Below are 19,604 nucleotides of genomic sequence, written 5' to 3'. Positions count from 1 at the left end.
GAGTCTCGGCTAGTAGGCTATATTGCGTGTGAGGATGTTGGAGGTGGAGATTTATATCCTTTTCTCACAGCACTTGATATAAACTTATCAATTTGATGGCGTATCCAGAAAGGTTCAAACGACAATCACCAGTGACAACTGGAGATTCACCCGTTGTAAAATGCAAAAGCCATCGGACTTCAGAGTGGCTACAGAAAAAAAGAGACTGCAGCCGGCCCATGTGAATACAAGGATAAATATCAGAAGGGCATTAAATGCAGTCACGCAATGCTGATGTTGTTAACATTAACAATTTACGAATTTTTTTTTTTCATTTGCACGGTTTGAGGTGATATGATAAGCGATCGTTAGATTTAATCAGCGCGATTTACTGCAATGCTTTTTCCCCCTTAGTTGGGCAGAACAAAAGTGGATGTTACTTGTTCAGATGACATTTTCCAGTGAAAATTCTTATGTTGGTCATACTTCCAAAAGTAGAATCTGTGATTGTGAATGCCAGTATCCACACCGGCGCGGTGACTGACAGCCGCACATTCTCCTCAAAACATTGGATTCATCCACGCTGTGCCATGCCAAACCACAACCCACGTAAAATTGATAATTCCGCGAATAACTGCAATTGCAGATTTCGAACAGAGATGGCGACAAAGAGGAAAAACTACGGACTGCAGCTTTAACATAATATTAATTAAAATGCACAAAACGATAAATAAAAAATTTCTAAATGTTTTTTTTGTTGTTGTTTTTTTATGCACCAGATGCACATCTGTATTCATCATTTCATTTTAATAAGTTATTCTCACAGAACCCAGTGTTTCACTCTTTAACAGACACAGGTCAGGATGTCTATATGGAAGAGAGGGAGGCGGGGGATTTTGCACCTAAAACAGATGAAACGCACCACGTCCAGCAGAAGCCGGTGTCCAGAGGAAAGCTAGAGGCCCGCACAGAATCCATACGGGTACAACATCTCCCTTCTTGGTAGCAACTGCTAAGATGCTACCAACCAATTCCTCCAAATCTATGCTTGATAATGAATTAAATCTTGAGTATAGAATTTTCTGAAAATGTAAAAAGCATGTCATCATAGTCATTAGTTAAATGATGAATGTAGACATCAATTTGTAGGGCAACAGCTAAAAATCTGGTTTTTGATCTATGAGTACAAAAATGTTTCGTAACAACACTTTCCCGTTTTTATTTTCTGCAACATAAATGACAGTTCTATCTCAAAAGTGATTTTTGACATTTCTGAGGATTTAAGGATTAAATCTGAACAGTTCTATTGCTTCACATTTTCTAATAAAATCTAATGAAATAAAGACATGTTCTGATTGTTTTCAGGGGAACACTTTAGAAAACCCCTCAGGATTGATGTTTAGAGATGGGAAGAAGCGTATCGACTATATCTTGGTGTATAAGAAATCCAGCCTTCAGGTGGAGAAGAGGTGCACGTTTGAGAGGAACCTGCGGGCGGAAGGTCTAATGCTGGAGAAGGAGGTATAGAACAATATTTTAACTAGATGACTGTTGTTTTTTAACATCATCATTGACTCTTATCGTCTTTAAGGAAAGAACATAGAACCATCACTTCTACCAGAAAGACTCAGGAGGCAAGAGAACGTATGAATACGATTTATTTAACAGTTTGTATGCAAAATGAAATGTTAAAGTTCTTTGGCGTAGGCCCCGTCCGTAATCCAAATCCGGAGGGTAGAAGACACTTGCAGTTCCTGCCTGAAGATGAAGGCAGGGGCGGAGCCTACCCCAGATGGATGGACAGGGACCAACCTGGTGGTGGTGGGGAGGATGGGGGTGAACACCGGTGTCAGTTTCTGCGAACAAAGTAATGGATGTTAACCGGGCTTAAATACTCCATATGTCGAGTGGTGATTGGAGTAGAACTTGCGCTAGAGCTCTCATTTCTTTTGACCAGTTTTGAATTCCAGTAGAAAATTGAGACACTAGCTCTGCTCCAAATTCTCCAAAGTCTTACTGTCTGCTGTCTGCAGGATGCTGACTTTTAATGCTTCCTGTCTGAAATGGAACCTCAGAAGTAAAACTCTTCATAAACAGCCGCTCTGTCTCTCCTAACGTGATGTGAAGACAGGAAACCTGACTCATAATTGATTCTAATAGAGTCTGATGTTAGCATGTTGCTACAGTAACTATGCAATATTCTAATAAACCTAATAAATACATATTGTTGCTAACTACATTTTGGAATAGCCTTCATGTAGCAATTTTGCATTACAATGGTGCCTACAGTACATGGGCAGCTCACTAGGTTTTAGAACAAAACTAATAGCTATCAATCAAGTGTCAAAAAGGCAGGGGCGGAGCCTGACCCTGACGGATGAACAGGGAACAACCAAGTGTTTGTGTGGGAGGATGGAGGTGAATGTTAGTCCCATCTACTGCGAACGTAAAAGAGAGAATTCAGTACTTATATACTCCAATGTTCAAACAGTGATTGGCCAGACCAAATAGTCATGAATGAATGATGTGGCATTAGAGTCTTCCTGGTAGAACTATTGCTAAATCTATAATTTCTACCAGAAAGACTCAGAGGACAGGTGAAAGTTTACATGGTATTTATTCCATAAAGTATTAACAGATGGTAGCACGCTACAATGATTCATGTCCAGTTGTATAGAAAATCTCTATGTCATAGACCCCGTTCTTAGTCCAAAGAACTAGAAGAATAATAGAAGAATAAAAGAAGAATAGTCCCTCCGCTGCACTAAGGAATTCGACCTCGAACTTCCTCAGGTCAGCTCCTTGCTGGCGGAGCAAAATCAGCGACTGAACACGAAGAATGCGTTCGTACTGAGGGCACGAGACAGGGGGAACTAGTGGGTGACGGGAATTCTTTCGCTGAGTCTTCGACATGGTCGGATCGTTCTGTGACGGGATAACTAAGAAAACTAAGTGAAGACTCAAGTGCAGAAAGAATGATTTATTAACAAAAGAACAAAGTAAAACAAACACCCACGAGGGGGGAAAACCATATATAAACAACACAACAACTATGAAATGAACATACCACTGGGTCACAGGAGAACAGGAGACGTAAACAATACAACGATCCGACAAAGACTGCAAACACAAAGGAGCTTATAAAAGGGACAAATCAGGCAGATAATGAGGGAACAACAGGTGGGACAAATGAAACCAATAATGAGATAACAAGGAGGGTGGGGTCAAAACAGAGACAGGAACACAAACACCACATGTGCTACACGAGACAGGACAGGCATGTGACACTTTGTGGCACAGGTGGCTATGTGTGGCTTTTTTTAGGACTGCCTCAGTAGATATTACCACTCAATAGGTAGGCCTGGTATCCCCGCAGCATCTGTGTCCCAACACCCTCCTCGCCGCTTATGTTTGCCATGAGCCTCAAAGTGGTAAAGCAGAGTAGGCGACTCATTCGATAACATCTGCCTCGAATCTTCCCATCTGCAACCCCACGAGAGAAGCCAATGTGCTGCTTCACAAGACGTGACCCACGAGGTGCAAAAACTTGACTCTCACCCCACAAGAAAAGAGTCAAGCGAGAGGGGAGCTCCCTCACTGTGACAGTGAGTGCATTCAGCTCTCTCTAGAACCAAACATGCTCGCTCTACCAAGACGGGAGCATTCATAGAGGTTGCAGCACTAGGGTAGAGAGCTCGCAAGCAACTCTTAAACCGGGGCATCCTCACAAATCGCTGCTCACACAGCCTCTCCAAATGCGAATGGTTCGACTACATGGGAGACAATATAGGAGCTGAATACAGATTCCTCCATGTTCTTGATACTATCTGGGAGGAATAAAAGGCTCACAGACTTATATGTGGGGCAGCGGAGGAGGCGTATTAGTAACATTTGCTCTCAACCAGATCAGAAACAGCCACAGAGCGGTTTTATGAACCAACATGAGAGCAACAGAGCTAGCAGGAGAAGCCCAAGTTCCCCATGATCAATCCCACCCTGCCGCCTCGGAACCACGGGGTGCAGAAACTTGACTCTCATCCCTTAAGAGAGAGTCAAGCAAGGGTGGAGTTTCCCACAGCGAACGTATCACAATGAATGCATTCAGCTCCCTCAAGATCCGAATGCACTATGTGCCAACGCTTGATTCTAATCGCTCTAAAGAACTGATGACGTGTAATCCAGACACCCTTTTGTAAGCTCAGGCTCTCCATTTGACGTCATCGGACTGTGTTCATTATTACAAGTTTGTGTTTCTTGTGTGGTTTCGTTGGTAACCATTGTTCTATATTAGTAGCTGAACACCTGAACTTTACTTTATCAAACCTACTTTTCTTCTCCTAGATCTGTCATACTATTTTTATACTGAGCATAACTTTGGCACTATTTTTTTACCTCTACATCTCTTCTGTAGGTGTGCTTGTAATGTCGGAACATAACTTTTTCCAAACTTGCTAACAATATTAGATTTTCCCAGTTCTGCCACTTTTCACATATGGAGTCTAAATAAGTTTTGACAACAAGGTAATAGTGAAATGAGGGGCTTAACCTTCAGGAAATGTTGACCCCCCCGGATGTCAAAGTAATTATTATTTTCTTTTTATTATTATTTTATTATTTGTATTTATTCTGATTTAAAAAAGGCTCAGAACCATGTTACCACTACAGTTACACTTAAAAGTACACTATGTGATTTTTGGCCCTCTAGGGGCATTATCTGTTCAATAATCTGATTGAGATTTAGCATGCTCCATGGCATAACCTTTCTCACTCATTGTGACAACTAAACTATGGCACTCCCACACCATGTGTCAAAATTGCCAGAGCATCTTTTCTCTATTTACGGATATGACGAGGCATGTGACACGTACTGTATGCAATTTCCCATGAAAACCATCCTGCTAGGTCTAAAATATAAACACTTACCACAGTGAATCAGTGAAAGACAAAAACAAATATTGGAAGGATTAATGATGTATTGACTCATTATATAAATTTTGTTCATTTTGAACAAAAAAAGTTACATAGTGTACCTTTAGGTAACAAGTGAGATGGTTGCTGATTAAGTAAGGGCTAGCTAGTTTGGAACCAAATGTTTATTTGTATTTATCAAATTATATTTATTATAAATACATTTACATTTTTGAGATACACGCAAGGAGGGGAGAGAATCAGAAAGTGGCTGTACAGACATTTGATGTGTTTAAAACTAGTGTAACAGGTACAGAATACTACTACAGTACAGACAGGTACTACTTTTCAATGTTAATTTGAGGTAATAATTCCTCTCACAAATGCAAAAGTTCTCATTCTAAATAATATGAGATCCAAATGCCATGGGAATCTGGTACCCGGTTGTCACGTTTGGTGGTTGTAATGAACGCACGATGATAGAAAAATATACAGTAACAGAGACAGTCTTTAATAGATAAGCCCCCTCGTCCCTCCAGTTTAGCCTCAGTTAGTTGTTCCTCTGTGTCCGCCACAGACTTCCGGGTCTCCGGATCCGCCTCAACCCTCCACCCCTTCTGCTCCACTGGGCTTCTCCTTCCCTCTGGCTTCCCAGTTGTACTCACGCCCTCCATCTTTGCCTGGTCTGCCGAGCCCCCATCTCTGCCTCGGTCCCGCGAGCCAGCAGCTCCAACTTGGGCCTCTACCCACCCTGGTTCCGACTCTGTCTGTCGGTCTCCGGGTTCAGCCCAGGCATTCAGCCAAAGCCCCACCCTGGCTCCTCCCACCGTTAGCTCCACAGTGGTGTCTCTCTCCATGACTCCTCCTCCTTTCTGTCCATAACCAGCTCCACGCCCTCCTCAAAAGCCCCCTCCCTCCATTTGAACTACCAATTACGGCGAGAGGACGTGCCTTCCGGGAGTGGGGAGTACTGTTACGCTTATGGATTCTTATTCTGATATTTCCTTTCTTTATTGTTTTAGTTCCTTTCTCCTTGCTGTTTAGTTTCGGTTTTCTTGGCCTCTGATTATGTCCCTGTTTGTTTCTGTGATTAATTATCATCAGCTGTATCTTATTTAGTTCATGATTATCCTGTGCATATATACTCTCTGTTCAGTTAAATTCTTTTGTCGGTTATTGTGGTTGCGTTTCCAATGTATTCCTGATTAAAGGCCATTCTAGTTCATTCTTCGTCGTGCGATTGTTTCATACACAGACAGAGTAATCAGCAGAACTAAGAACAGGTGAGGAACTAATGAGTAACTATGGGAACTAAATCAGAAACACAGGCAAAATGGGAACAGCGAAAACAAAAACAAAACACAATGAATCTAAACAGAACTAAATATAACCCTGACATAGGGGTGTGCGATATGACGATTTTTGATTGTGAACGATTAAAATGTCTCCACGATCTGCTTTTGAAGAAATATTGTAGTATCGTGCATTCTAACGCGACATATATTCACATCAAATGTTAACGCAGCGGAACGGGACACTGCAGTTCACAAAAGTTCATAATTTGCATGTGCTTTAATGCCTTGTCGGTTAAACATTTAATTTGCGTGCTGATGCGCTGTTCTAACTTGTGCGTTTCTCAGCGCGTACATGTGAAGCTCACATGCACTAAAAGTCTGTCTACCAGCACCTGGATACTGGACTAAGTTATCTTTTGAGTCTTATTGTGCTAATACTGTGTTAAATACACACAAGGTTTACATAAACAAAGTTGGTTATGTCTAAAGTGAAAGCAAACTTGAGAAAATTGAGAGAATATCTGCTTGTATATGCATGTATATTAGATGCGTCGCGCGCAACTCTTAAAGAGACAGTTAGTAGTAATAGTAAACACGCTGCCGCTTGTCCTTAAAGGGATAGTTCACCCAAAAATAAAAAGTATCTCATTATTTATGCACTCTAATGTTGTTCCAAACCTGTTATAAATTCCTTCTAATATTTTCTAATATTTTTCCAATATTAATATTTTGAAGAATGTGGCTATCCAAACAGTAGCTGGTCCCCATTGACTTCCATAGGAGAAAAATATACTATGGAAGTCACTGGGGCACATCAACTGTTTGGTTACCCACATTCTTCCAAATAACTTTTATTTTCAACAGAAGAAAGAAACTTATTCAAGTTTAAAACAACTTGAGAGAGTAAATTATGACCATTTGAATTTTTAGGAGAACTATCCCTTTAATGTTAATAAAACAACAAAATGCAAAGAGAAAATCACTCACTGCTCTTGACTGATAACTTTTAATAGTAGCTTTAATAAGTATCAATGTATAATTTATACAGTGAAGTCTATGTTTTGTTTTATTTTAATATTTGTTCATTTAATTACTTTCTTAATGCTACTGTTAAATACACCTACTGCAGCTGAAAACATAAAGCACTATTTATTTAATTTGTATATTAAGTTGTGTATGTCTAATGTGTATCTTTGATCTTAATATTAAACAAAGAAAATAATGACACATTTTTTTTTATCTTCGCCCCTGTCTGCCATTCTTTTTTATTTTATATTTTGTTACCTAAGGCTTTGTTTTTAAAATATGGACATTCGTGATATGATATTCTTGCCATATTGCCCAACCCCTACCCTGACACCGGTAACTTACAACCCTGTTTAATTATTAATATTTATATTGAATTTCATACATTTTATCTATTGAATTTAGATGTTTACTTAATTACACAAATCAGAATCAAACTTTCAGACAACATTTGGTGCCCTCTTTTTGAGCAGAGTCTGCTACTAACCAGCTAATTAACTAAATAATCCAAGAAGTATTATAAAACCAATACATCTTAATTATATGCCTAAGTTTATAATATGCTGATAATGATTTGTCTTTACAGCCCTCATTAACCAACAGTGATATCCTGTTTGTGAAGATCCATGCACCATGGGACACGCTGTGTAAATATGCAGAGCAAATGAACATTAGAATGCCCTTCAGGTAGAGCTCATTGTCATTGTACTGTGCTAAACTTCATACTGTAAGTAAATTCAATGTGATTATATGATATATATGTATTTTACAGGAAAAAGTGTTACTTCACAGACTGGAAGAAAAAAAATATGGGAAGGTAAGATAATGCTGGTAGTTCTTACTGTTCTGTGTTTCCACAAATATGGTTGGGAGTTAATTATTTCATTTTATTTGCATTATAGTCAAAAACCCATTCAGTATTTCTATTTTGTTAATTTACGTGAATTTTAATTTGAGTCAAACTGTAGCTGTGGGGAATAAAGATTTTATTAAGTTAATTAGCTTGATATTTGTTGTGCGTCTCAGGGACTAAATCAGGCTTGATTTAATTTACATAAGAAAAGAAAACTCTAGAAGGGACTTTACGTTTGAAATGGAGAAACTACTATTAAACTACCTGTTTTTTTTTAAATATTGGAGACAATAACACATTATTTTTTTGACAAATGCAAATGTATCTCTACAGTCAATTTCAGCTGAGATTTCGTCAGTTGAAAAGCTGGCTACCCAGGAACCCTATGAAACTGGATAAGGAGGCATTACCAGATCTGGAGGAAACGGATTGCTACACCGCCCCCTTCAGCAGGGCCAGAGTGCACCAGTATGTTCCTCTTTCATGACCTTGTTATAATCAAATCTCATGTTTTCTCGAATAATCTCATATAGGCCTACTTTATGACAGAACAGGCCTACTTTATTAATAGAACAGATGCCATTGCATGACACCTTTTGCTTTCTGGAAATATGATACTGCAATTAGATAGCTGAAACCACAATTCTGCAACCTTCATCAACCAATGAACGGAATTCAGCCTTAGCTGACCCTTTCATGGCAGATTTTATGATGGAAGCACTTTAGATCATGTACTTGATGTACTTGAACTTGATGACTATTTGTGAATGCACATAAGTCACTGCTTGCTGACATCCACTTTACAGATCAGAGATCATTTTAAATGCATGACCTCATAACTGACTGTGTCCTCGGGTAAAATAGTGTTTTGTTGAGGTGCTATTAGTAAGGGTTTATTTGAGGTTGGATAGAGGTTTTGTGTGCACAGAAATGTTGGAATTGGGCAAGCAGGGTTTAATCTTTCTTTTCAAAACTTTAATCAAATAATAGATCATAAAAATGCTCTTTCTGCATTTATCATCATTATACAGAGTTTTTGACAGCAGCAAAAGGGAGAATCTCATGAATGTTTCAAGGTTTTTTTTTTCTTTACATATAGAAAACAGTATTATTTATAGAATTTATTAACATAGCTTTTATTTAGAATTGTCTTTTATTTTTATATTTTTATTTTTCATTTTCCTTTTAAGTCAAGGTCTAGTGGTTTTGAACTGTTGTCATTTTTAGGATTAGGGTTATGTTTCTATTTAGCTTTAACTTAGTGTTACTTTTTTTTTCTTCCTGACCATAAATTTAGGTAGGGCAGATTCTGGATCTTAGTGCTAGTGTATGATTAAACATTTTGTAAGCTTTATATTCTAATAGCTGATCACATGCAGACACACTTTTGGCAGAGGTCTAACGTCCTTGAGTTATTCAGCCTGAGGGTGGCACTCTAATGATGAATGACTGGCATGCATAGAATGCTATCTTAGTATTGCCTTATTGTAGTATTTATTGCTTCCGAATGTTGTTTTAGAATGTTACAAGTTGTGGAGGAATTCCAGTGAGGAAAAGAAAGTCAATTCTATTCTCAGAACAAACATAAAACTATATAAAGGCTATTCACATTAGTATGTTTAAACTTTCATTAATTTGATACGAAGAACAGTTTCCGAAAGTTGGATTTCAACTTTCCGAAAAAGTTCGCTTGTGCGCGGAGGCTCCACCTTCTTTCACGTGGAAATCTTTTCCAGTTAATTTTTCTTCACTAGTCCGTTGTGATCAGACGTCTGTAAGTGAAAACATGAACACGCTGGAGGAGCTGCTTTATAGTAGAAAATTAAGTTATTTTTCACTTCTGATGAAACGAGACACTGACACTGTTTTTCATGTTTAATACGGTAAAGCTGCTTGACTTTAAACAATATATTGTATAAAGTGCTATATAAACGTGACGTGAATTTACTAGTGTGCCGAATTACAGAGCTTGTGCAAACATATCCGCATTGCTATGATCAGATGCTTTTCTCATGCTTTTTTAAAAAAAAATTTTTTTTTTTTCATTTTCTCAATTTTATTGTGTGTTTATTTTGTTACCGAGAGGACAGCACATTTCTATCTAACGGTCGCTCTCAGCAGTGTGGGCAGCATCAGATGTTCGAAAACGTACTCGGTTACCTAACGTAACCTCGGTTCTCTCTAGAAGAGGGAACGAGTATTGCGTAAGTTGCTTATGCTACGGGTAAAGTCATCTTTTCTCGAGATCTTTTCTCGAGATCGAGACCGAGCTCCGCCGGTCTATGTATACAGAGTATCACCCCTTTGTGCAGCTGTGTGGAGAATAGGCGGCCAGCAACGCGGGCCAGCACAAGTACATAAGCACATCATAGGGAATACAGAGCGGCTCCGCCGGTCCATGTATAGAGAGTATCACCCCTTTGTGCAGCTCAACCAGAAGAGCTAACATGAGAGTAGCCTGCACATGAACAACTGGGCAGAACATACACATCACTTAGAGTGATAAAAGTTTAGCCTGCAAGGCGGGAACTTCCAGGTTATAAAACCTCACGAATGTAGAGGGGGAGGCCCAGCCTGCCGCCATACAAATGTTGTGAATAGAAATCCCGCTGGACCAAGCCCACGACGAAGCCATGCCTCTAGTGGAATGGGCCCTGATGCCCATAGGGCACTGCAGGTGTTTGGACGCATAAGAGCTCCGTCCTTCTTGGGCTCAGAGAAGGAGGTACCGGTTCTATGGCCCCTTTGCACAGAAGTCTCGCTATTTCTGCATTAAGGTGTGCTACTTCCCCATTCGTCTCGGTTCGTGCTCGAAAGCGCGGGGGACGTCGAGCGAACTGCAACGAATAGCCCTGCTTTACTGTGCTCAGCACCCATTCTGACACGCCTGGAATAGCTTCCCATGCTTTTGCATGTACGGCTAGGGGCAGAATGGCCTCCGGGTTCCGATTGCCGCACTCTGTGGGCTCGAGTACCTGACTCGGAGGCACGGGCGCAGTGCGCGCGCTCTCGGTGCTCGAATACGGCGGCTCGCAGACAGCAATGGCTGGCCGTTTTACACACGATATCCCGGTGGCTTTGGACGGGGAGCATATTGTGCGCCGGGGGTAAAATGCTTGTCAGTAAGTGTGAGCCCTCGTGAGCGGGCACAGGACTTACATTCGTAACGTGACCGGCAGGGAGTGGCCGTGTAACAGAGCGGGCAGTGAGTAGGTGTGGGCACGGGGTCGTGGGCACATGTCCTACAGCTAACACTCGAGCGGCTTTTGGCAGCTTTATGAGAGTGGGCTCCGTGAAAGACACGGGGGGTATAGTGCTTGTGTGAACTACATCAGCCCAGCTGTGCGTCTGGGAGGGGGGGGCGGAGAAGGAGAGAAAGAAGCTTGAGGGAAGGGTTCCGGCAAGCTTTTAAGCGCCACATCGGTCTCCGGTGGCCTCTGGGAGCGGCACTTCTTCCTGCGCGGCCCAGCAGAGACAGGCGGAGTGTCTGTTAGGCACGGGCTCTTTAGGCGGTGACTGCTCGAGGCCAAGTTGGTCGACGGCCTTGGTGAGGAGGCACAGGAGTTCCGCATCCACTCCGGCCCGAGTACGGCCGGACTCCTGGACTGACGAGTAGGCAGAGTGGTGTGAACCGGACCATTCCTCGCTGTCAGAGGCCAGGATAGAGCAGCTGTCTGCGGCGGAGTCCTCATCCTCTTCATCTGCTTCATCCGCTTCATCCCCTGAGGCGGCGGCGGCGCGGGCGGGAGCCGGCGGCCGCGAGGCCAGGAGGGGGGGCGGAGAAGGAGAGAAAGAAGCTTGAGGGAAGGGTTCCGGCGAGCTTTTAAGCGGCACATCGGTCTCCGGTGGCCTCTGGGAGCGGCGCTTCTTCCTGCGCGGCCCAGCAGAGACAGGCGGAGTGACAGCTTCATCGTTGAAAGCTTCAAGTCGAGCCCGCAGGGTCAACATTGAAAGCTCCTCGCACTCAGGGCAGCCGCCCAAAGAGAGAGCGATGGCTGTGTGTTCACGGCCCAGACAGAGAGCGCAGATCAGATGGCGGTCTCCGGTGCTGAGCGGGGCTCGGCACGAGCCACAGGAAGAGCGAGGCATTTTGACAAAAACGATAGTCATTTTGACTAACACTCTTTTAGATAGAGAGTGTGTGTCACGGCGACGAACACACACAGCAGAAAAAGGATACTTGTCGCCGGATAGCGCGGCAGGCACGGATGGCTGAAGGCGGCGAAGATGGCCGGCTTCCTCAGACGCTTTCCTAGGCTTGCTGGTCGCTTGTTTCAACGTCGGCGGCTTCTCAAGATCCAGCGATGCGAAGAGCTTCGCTGAAGAGATGAAAATCAGAGTTCAGCCTGTTGAGCCCTTCCTTATATACGTTAAGCCACACCCATTCTGGCAGGCTGTGACGCGTGGAGGGCGCAAAGTGCCCTCATTGGGCGTGACGTCACGCAGGGCTCACCGGTAGGCTGCTGCAGTTGCCGCAGGACAGCCAATGAGCACGCTTATACAGCCTGCTATGGTCTGCTGGCTGCCGCACTGCGTTGACAATAAATACAAAATTAAGGATAATTTTTTGGCTTCAGATCTCGAGAAAAGATGACTTTACCCGTAGCGTAAGCAACTTACGCAATACGAGAGAACCTCTCGTAAGAGAACAGTATATCGCTGCTCATGTATTTCAAACTTACTTATACCCCTAAACGAAGAACGAAAAAAGAACTTCGCCGGGAGTATATCGAGCCATGGATTAATTAATTAATATTATTTTTCTTTTTTGTTTTCTCGTGATCACTACTTAATTTTCGAATGATCTCGACATAACAAAAGTTGTTTTATCGCTATCACAACTTAATATTTTCTCGTGATTTTGACATAACTGTCAAAACTGTTCAGTTAGATTTGTTTTCATGGACTTTTAGTTTTAGTTTAGTTTGTTTTCATTCTTTACATGTTTCTTTGTGTTTCCCGCCAACAATCAATCACCATGGACACTAACCACATTCATCACAGCTGCTCATCGTTTAGTTAATCGTCACTGTGTATTTAAGTTCCTGCCTGTGTTCTGTTTAGTGTCTGGTATTGTTTTCTTGACTGTAGGCTAAATGTTTCTGAGTTAATAATAAAGCCTGTTACCTTTCAATCATCTTCGTCTTCCTTGGATCGACCCGTGACAATAACAAAAGTTGTTCTCTAAGTTACATAACTGCGCCAACAGGTGTCAATATAGAACTGAATATAAATTATGGGGTGCGTTATATATCCAGCTTACTTGTGTTAGTTTATATTGACCCAGATTGTACGCGTTTGGGACAGAAAGAGTGAATACCTTACTTCGTGATCGCTATAATTAATACAGTATTGTGAGCTGACAAGTAATTCACTTATAAATATTAAATGCTTGAATCAACATTATTTTGCTTGAAAGTGAATCTATTATCGTTACGTTCTATCTGCTAGATGAATGACTCGTCAGTTTCACTACCGCAATAGGGTTCGGAGTGATACTAAACTTATTGCTTATTAATGTTGTTGATGTCACTGTATATTAGGCTATTCTGTTTGCACCCTATCTTTATCTGTGCATCTTTAAGACACCTTTTTTAATGGTCGCAGTCTTAGTAACTGCGTCATTAGTTTACCTCACTGTGTCACTCAATGTGTGTGTGTGTGTGTGTGTATATATATATATATATATATATATATATATATATATATATATATATATACATATATACATGGGCTATGTAAAGATGTGTATAATTTAATTCAGTGATAGTGTTGAAACCTAGTGTATTTGCTACATTTCTTTGTAGGAAACCACACACACATAAACATCCCAAGATTGTACTTATAGCTATCGACTGGATTTAATTTAATTTTTTTTTATTATCTGGAGTATTGCACCTCTTTTTAATGGAAGAGCATGGCTAGGAGGAAGCCAGTGTAACGCACATGATATCAGTCATAATCTATCCTACATGACAAATAAAAATCATGAACAAATTACAGACACTAGACTTGACTCAGGGTGGCCCTCTGGGGATGCTGAAATGCCCTCTGTGGCTGCATGAACAGACACTAGACTTGACTCAGGGTGGCCCTCGGGAGCTGCTGAAATGCCCTCCGTGGCTGCATGAACAGACACTAGACTTGACTCAGGGTGGCCCTCGGGGCTGCTGAAATACCCTAGTCTGGGGCTGCATGAACAGACACTGGACTTGACTAAGGCTGGCCCTCGGGAGCTGCTGAAATGCCCTCTGGGGCTGCATGAACAGACACTGGACTTGACTAAGGCTGGCCCTCGGGAGCTGCTGAAATGCCCTCTGGGGCTGCATGAACAGACTCTGGACTTGACTCAGGGTGGCCCTCGGGAGCTGCTGAAATGCCCTCCGTGGCTGCATGAACAGACACTAGACTTGACTCAGTGTGGCTCTCGGGAGCTGCTGAAATGCCCTCTGGGGCTGCATGAACAGACACTGGACTTGACTCAGGGTGGCCCTCGGGAGCTGCTGAAATGCCCTCCGTGGCTGCATGAACAGACACTAGACTTGACTCAGTGTGGCTCTCGGGAGCTGCTGAAATGCCCTCCGTGGCTGCATGAACAGACACTAGACTTGACTCAGTGTGGCCCTCGGGGGCTGCTGAAATGCCCTCCGGGCTGCATGAACAGACACTAGACTTGACTCAGGGTGGCCCTCGGGGGCTGCTGAAATGACCTCCAGGGCTGCATGAACAGAAACTGGAGTTGACTTAGAGTGGCCCTCGGGAGCTGCTGAAATGCCCTCCGTGGCTGCATGAACAGACAATAGACTTGACTCAGTGTGGCCCTCGGGGGCTGCTGAAATGCCCTCCGGGCTGCATGAACAGACACTAGACTTGACTCAGGGTGGCCCTCGGGGGCTGCTGAAATGCCCTCCAGGGCTGCATGAACAGACACTGGACTTAAGTCAGGGGCGCTCTCGGGAGCTGCTGAGATGCCCTCCGAGGCTGCAGGAGCAGGGTCAGGGACATAATCTGATTGCTCCGGGGCAGGAGCAGGCTCAGCGAGCACAGCAAGCCCAACATCATTGACAGGACTGGACAGAAAATGACTAGCAGGAACGGTCTCTATGGACAGTACATGAATGGCAAGAATTGGCAAGACCACCAGACCTTTGACCACCAGGACTGCTGGACTTGGGACCATCAGAGATGGGTCCTCCAGTTTCGGGAGCTCCTAACTCAGGAGCTCCTAAATCTGCTAGACCAATGGATTTGAGCCCTCCTGACTTGGGTCCTCCAAGACCACTTGACTTGGGACCATCAGAATGGGGCTTTCTGGGACCATTGGACTTGGGAGCTCCTGATTCCGGCCCTCCTGGACCAATGGTTTTGGGACCTCTTGACTCGGCCTGGCTGGGCAAATGGGCTTGGGGCCTCTTGGCTAGGGATGGGTACTGAAACCCGGTATTAAACGGGCCCCAGGGATGAATTATGAAAGACCGCTGTATCGATAAGCTCAGACGTTATCGGTTCTGCTGTCTGTAAAAGAGAAACTAAGAAAATACACATACTATTTATTATTGCTATAAATACGTTATCTTGCTAATTCTATCTCGCCAGCCATTTCTATATCATTGTATTTATTGTAGATCTGCCGTTACTTTGTAAATTAATGTATCTTAATTTGCTAAAATTATACTTAATGGTCTTAAAATAGGCTTTGTGTTCTTAAAGCAAAATTTGCTAGCACTTTATTTTACAGTCCTGCTCCCCATGTACATTGTATGTACTTAATATAGTAATTGCAATAACTAGGTAATAACTAGGTACTAAACCCTGATCCTACCACTAAATCTAACCATAACCCATGTAGTTACCTTATATTACCGAGTATTTTCTTAGGTAAGTATACCATAAGTACACATACTGTAAAATAAAGTGCAGCCCAAAATTTTTATTCTGATTCCTTTCTTTTGATTTTGAGGTGTAACATGACCTGAACATGTTCTTGATAGGTTCTATGAGATTCACCAAGGAAAAGAAGCCATTCTTTAATGTATATATATATTTTTTTTTTCTGTATACTGAGACAGCTGGGAGTAATCCACACAATCTGCTCTGAGCTTGATGTGTTGGGTCAGCTCAGCTGCAATCCTCTCTAATTTGATATTTACACTGACATACTAAATATCTGAGTTCTGATCTCTAGGCTGCTGTGTTAATCTTTACTCTATTCAGTAAAGCAGATGAATGCATGCAACCTACTACACATTTGTGTATTAAAACAATGTACTTTATTTTCTTTTAGCTTTACCATCAACAACAGAGAGACGTTTTTCTCAAACTCAACCAGAAGCAGAATAGTACATCATGTACTACAGCGCACAAAGTATGAGGACGGCAAGTCTAAGATGGGTAAGAGGTCAGCTTAATCACCCCTGAAACCATCTTCATCTAACATGTCATGCACATATCTTTCCTCGCTCCAGTCTCTATTGTCCATCTATATCATATACACAATGATATATCATGTCCTCTCACACATCATCTTTTTATTCAGTAATTTTTATTAAAAAAACTATAGTCATTTACAAAATTGGTTAAATTGCAAATAAGTTTTTTTTTTCCCCGTTTTGCTCAGACAAACAGCTTAAGATCGTATTGCATTGTGACATAATTTTCGTCATGACATAATAATAATAATAATAATAATAATAATCACTTAATTCCGTCGCTTAATTCCCAAGAAAATGATTTCACAAGGCAGTCAAATGATAGATAGATAGATAGATAGATAGATAGATAGATAGATAGATAGATAGATAGATAGATAGATAGTGGGGTACTTAAAACTTAAACTAAAATGTTTTTTTATGAAATTCAGACAGAGTTCCAGTACATGTATCTACATGAATCTTTGTCAACTTTCTGTTAGTAAATATTTGAAGAGCTGTGTTATTGTTTTATCTGCAACGACCTATAGTCTCCCTTTGACTGTTTTAACTGAATATGGCTTTCCGCCCCTAATCTTTCTGTTAGTCCTCTTATTTTAATGTCACGCTCATGCCCTTCTTATTTGGCTTTCTTGTCTGCCTGCTCTTGTGGTTTTTGGCTGATTAAAGCTGGTCTTGCAAGTTGGATTTTCATGTTAATAAATTAATAATGACCGCCCACTCGCTCAGGCCAGATCAGATTGGGAGAAGAACTCTAAATCCCCCATAAATCCTGCTCAACCATGCCACTGCAGCTCAGTTTAATGTCCTAGTGAACTCAATGCTGCGCCATGGTTGCTGATGCTATGGGAACATTAATACCCTCGCCACCATACTGAAAAATGCCTGCCTAAAAAGATTGTTAAAAGTATGTACAAGAATAGATCCTGTGGGCAAGCAAAATAAATTAACCCAACAGGACCTGGAAGTCTAGGGTTTAATCCATATCCATGCTCTAAAACCCTATGAATGTGTGTGGAGAGGCTGCCCTGCCACAGCACAAACATCCTGCAAATATGCACCCTTGGATAGCACCTTAGAAAAAGCCATACTCCAAGTAGAGTGAGCTCTGATGCAAAAGCCAGACCGCATGCCTCATTGGCAAAAGAAATCGCATCAGTAATACTGTGTGACAAGCACTGCTTGGTGGCAGCAAAACCTTTGCTGCGCCTTCCAAACAGACCAACAGTTTATTAGATTTACACCACAAGCCCGGGTGGTCAACATAAATCCTAAAGGTGATGATACACTTGGCAACTTTTTGAGCAATGTTGCTGGGCAGTGTTGCCATCAATGGGGAACCAGGTGAGACACAGGGCCCACGACCAATCTAAATTATCCAGATAGAAATTTGTTGCCCATTCTCAATGGGAAAGTGCCCATTGCCCAGCAACATTGCTCTAAAAGTTTCCGTGTATCATCACCTTAAGGGCCCTGACTGGATACAAATGGTAAAGCCTCTGCTGCTCCGGTGAGTTCAAATGGCAAAGGGAGAATGATGAAAAGATGAAAGGTTGAAGAAGACACCTTCGGATCATAATCCTTCCTAGGGTGCAATGACTTTGACTAAGCAAAGTCGCTTCTTTTGAGTGAAGTTAGCGCCAATAACAGAGACACCTTGAGATTCATAAGCTTCTCTGAGGCTGACACCAAAAGCACAATGAGTGCAAGAAGCTAGAGACCAGGGAAGCTCCCACAGAAGACGTGGGAGGTGGACATGGCAAGCCGAAACACCCACAGGTAACAGCCCTGATGAAAGACGCTCCTGCAGGAACTCTAGCATTGAACCAACCGGGCAGTGAACTGGGTCCAAATGGTGCTGATCACACCACAATGCAAAGAGATGCCACTTCAGGGGATATAATTCCTTGTAGAGGGAGATCTAGGGTTACAAATGTTCTCAATAATCCTGCTTGAGAGATCCGAATCTATGAGCTGATCACTCTCAGGGGCCAGCCCGCAGGTTCCAAATCTCGGGTCAAGGGTAAAAGATAGAATAGCCTCAAAATGCCCCAAATGATGCCCCAACAGCCGAGGTGTCCGGACTTCTTTTTCCCAGGAGCCCGAAAAGCAACAACGGTTTCTCAGACCGGTCTTCGCCCCCTAAATGGCTGAGATTGTGTGTGGTGCCCAGGCCCCCAGTCCTTGTGGGGGGGAATATGGGCAGCCACACTGGCCTTAGCTAGGGCCAGACAGAGGCTGTCTGATTGCAGGCCAGATGACGATATTAGGGCATCTAGCAGAAAAGGTTTTTACCTTTTCCTTTTCTCGAGACTAAGACCGGTCTTGAATTCTACAACACTACAATTTCATATCTTCTTTTATGTTCTACAGGATAAAAAGAGAAAATACAGGTTTGGAATGACTTTTGGGTGAGTAAATGATGACAGAACTTTAATTTTTTGGTGAACTTCACATTCCCCACATTTATTTCAGACTTCTGAAGATGCTTATGAAAATTTCAACCAAAAGATGAGCATTCTGTCATCATTTTCTCGCTCAGAAGTCAGTCCAAACCAGTTTGCTCTTTTCCATTCACTTACAAAGAACGTAATAACCAAAGTAATGTTCTGAAATACACAGGTCATAAACAATGATAAAAGTTTTATTTTTTTCAACTATTCCTAGTTATTCCTAGTATAACTTTTTCCACATAACTTGTGAGACAACAACTGAGTCACCGGTGAAGGATGGCTACTGAGCATTTTATACCATTTTGTCTATAAAGAAATGGACATTTCTTCATCCACCCATTTGTATAAATCCATTTTTTCTTTTTAGTATTCCAGTCCTTCACCACATACTCATCAAGCCTTAAAACTCCATTCATTATGATCAGCACTAATCACATTATAAACATCACAGATACTGAAACAGTCCCTGTCAGTCAGTGTCCCCCATGGTCCTATGTGTGAGCGTGTATTTGCATGTCTCTGCTGGTCACACGGTCTCCGTCTCTCTGCAGCTCCTCCGTTGTGTTGTCTGTATCTGCTTAATTATTATGGCCATCACGAGCGGCTCTTCATGGGCCAGTCAGGGAGTTCATGGGAAGGTGCGTACAGTACTGTACATTCT

General features: G+C 42.2%; 1 protein-coding gene across 4 annotated transcripts in view; it reads left to right on the top strand.

Annotated features, from left to right (window-relative positions):
* The window catches only part of ano3 (anoctamin 3), a 128,970-nt gene that overhangs the window by 27,091 nt on the left and 82,275 nt on the right, over nt 1-19,604 (top strand). For all 4 annotated transcript variants that reach the window (XM_084094953.1, XM_084094951.1, XM_084094952.1 and 1 more), the window contains exons 3-8: nt 831-961; nt 1,345-1,500; nt 7,795-7,895; nt 7,981-8,025; nt 8,395-8,529; nt 16,346-16,452. In XM_084094953.1, coding sequence (XP_083951079.1) covers nt 831-961; nt 1,345-1,500; nt 7,795-7,895; nt 7,981-8,025; nt 8,395-8,529; nt 16,346-16,452 — 675 coding nt within the window. The remainder of the gene's footprint in view (nt 1-830; nt 962-1,344; nt 1,501-7,794; nt 7,896-7,980; nt 8,026-8,394; nt 8,530-16,345; nt 16,453-19,604) is intronic.

This window comes from Abramis brama (assembly GCF_963993115.1).
Source record: "Abramis brama genome assembly, chromosome: 20".
In the NCBI taxonomy this organism is placed as follows: Eukaryota; Metazoa; Chordata; class Actinopteri; order Cypriniformes; family Leuciscidae; genus Abramis; species Abramis brama.
The sequence above is the reverse complement of the archived record's forward strand: the minus strand, read 5'-3'. Positions and strand labels throughout refer to the sequence as shown.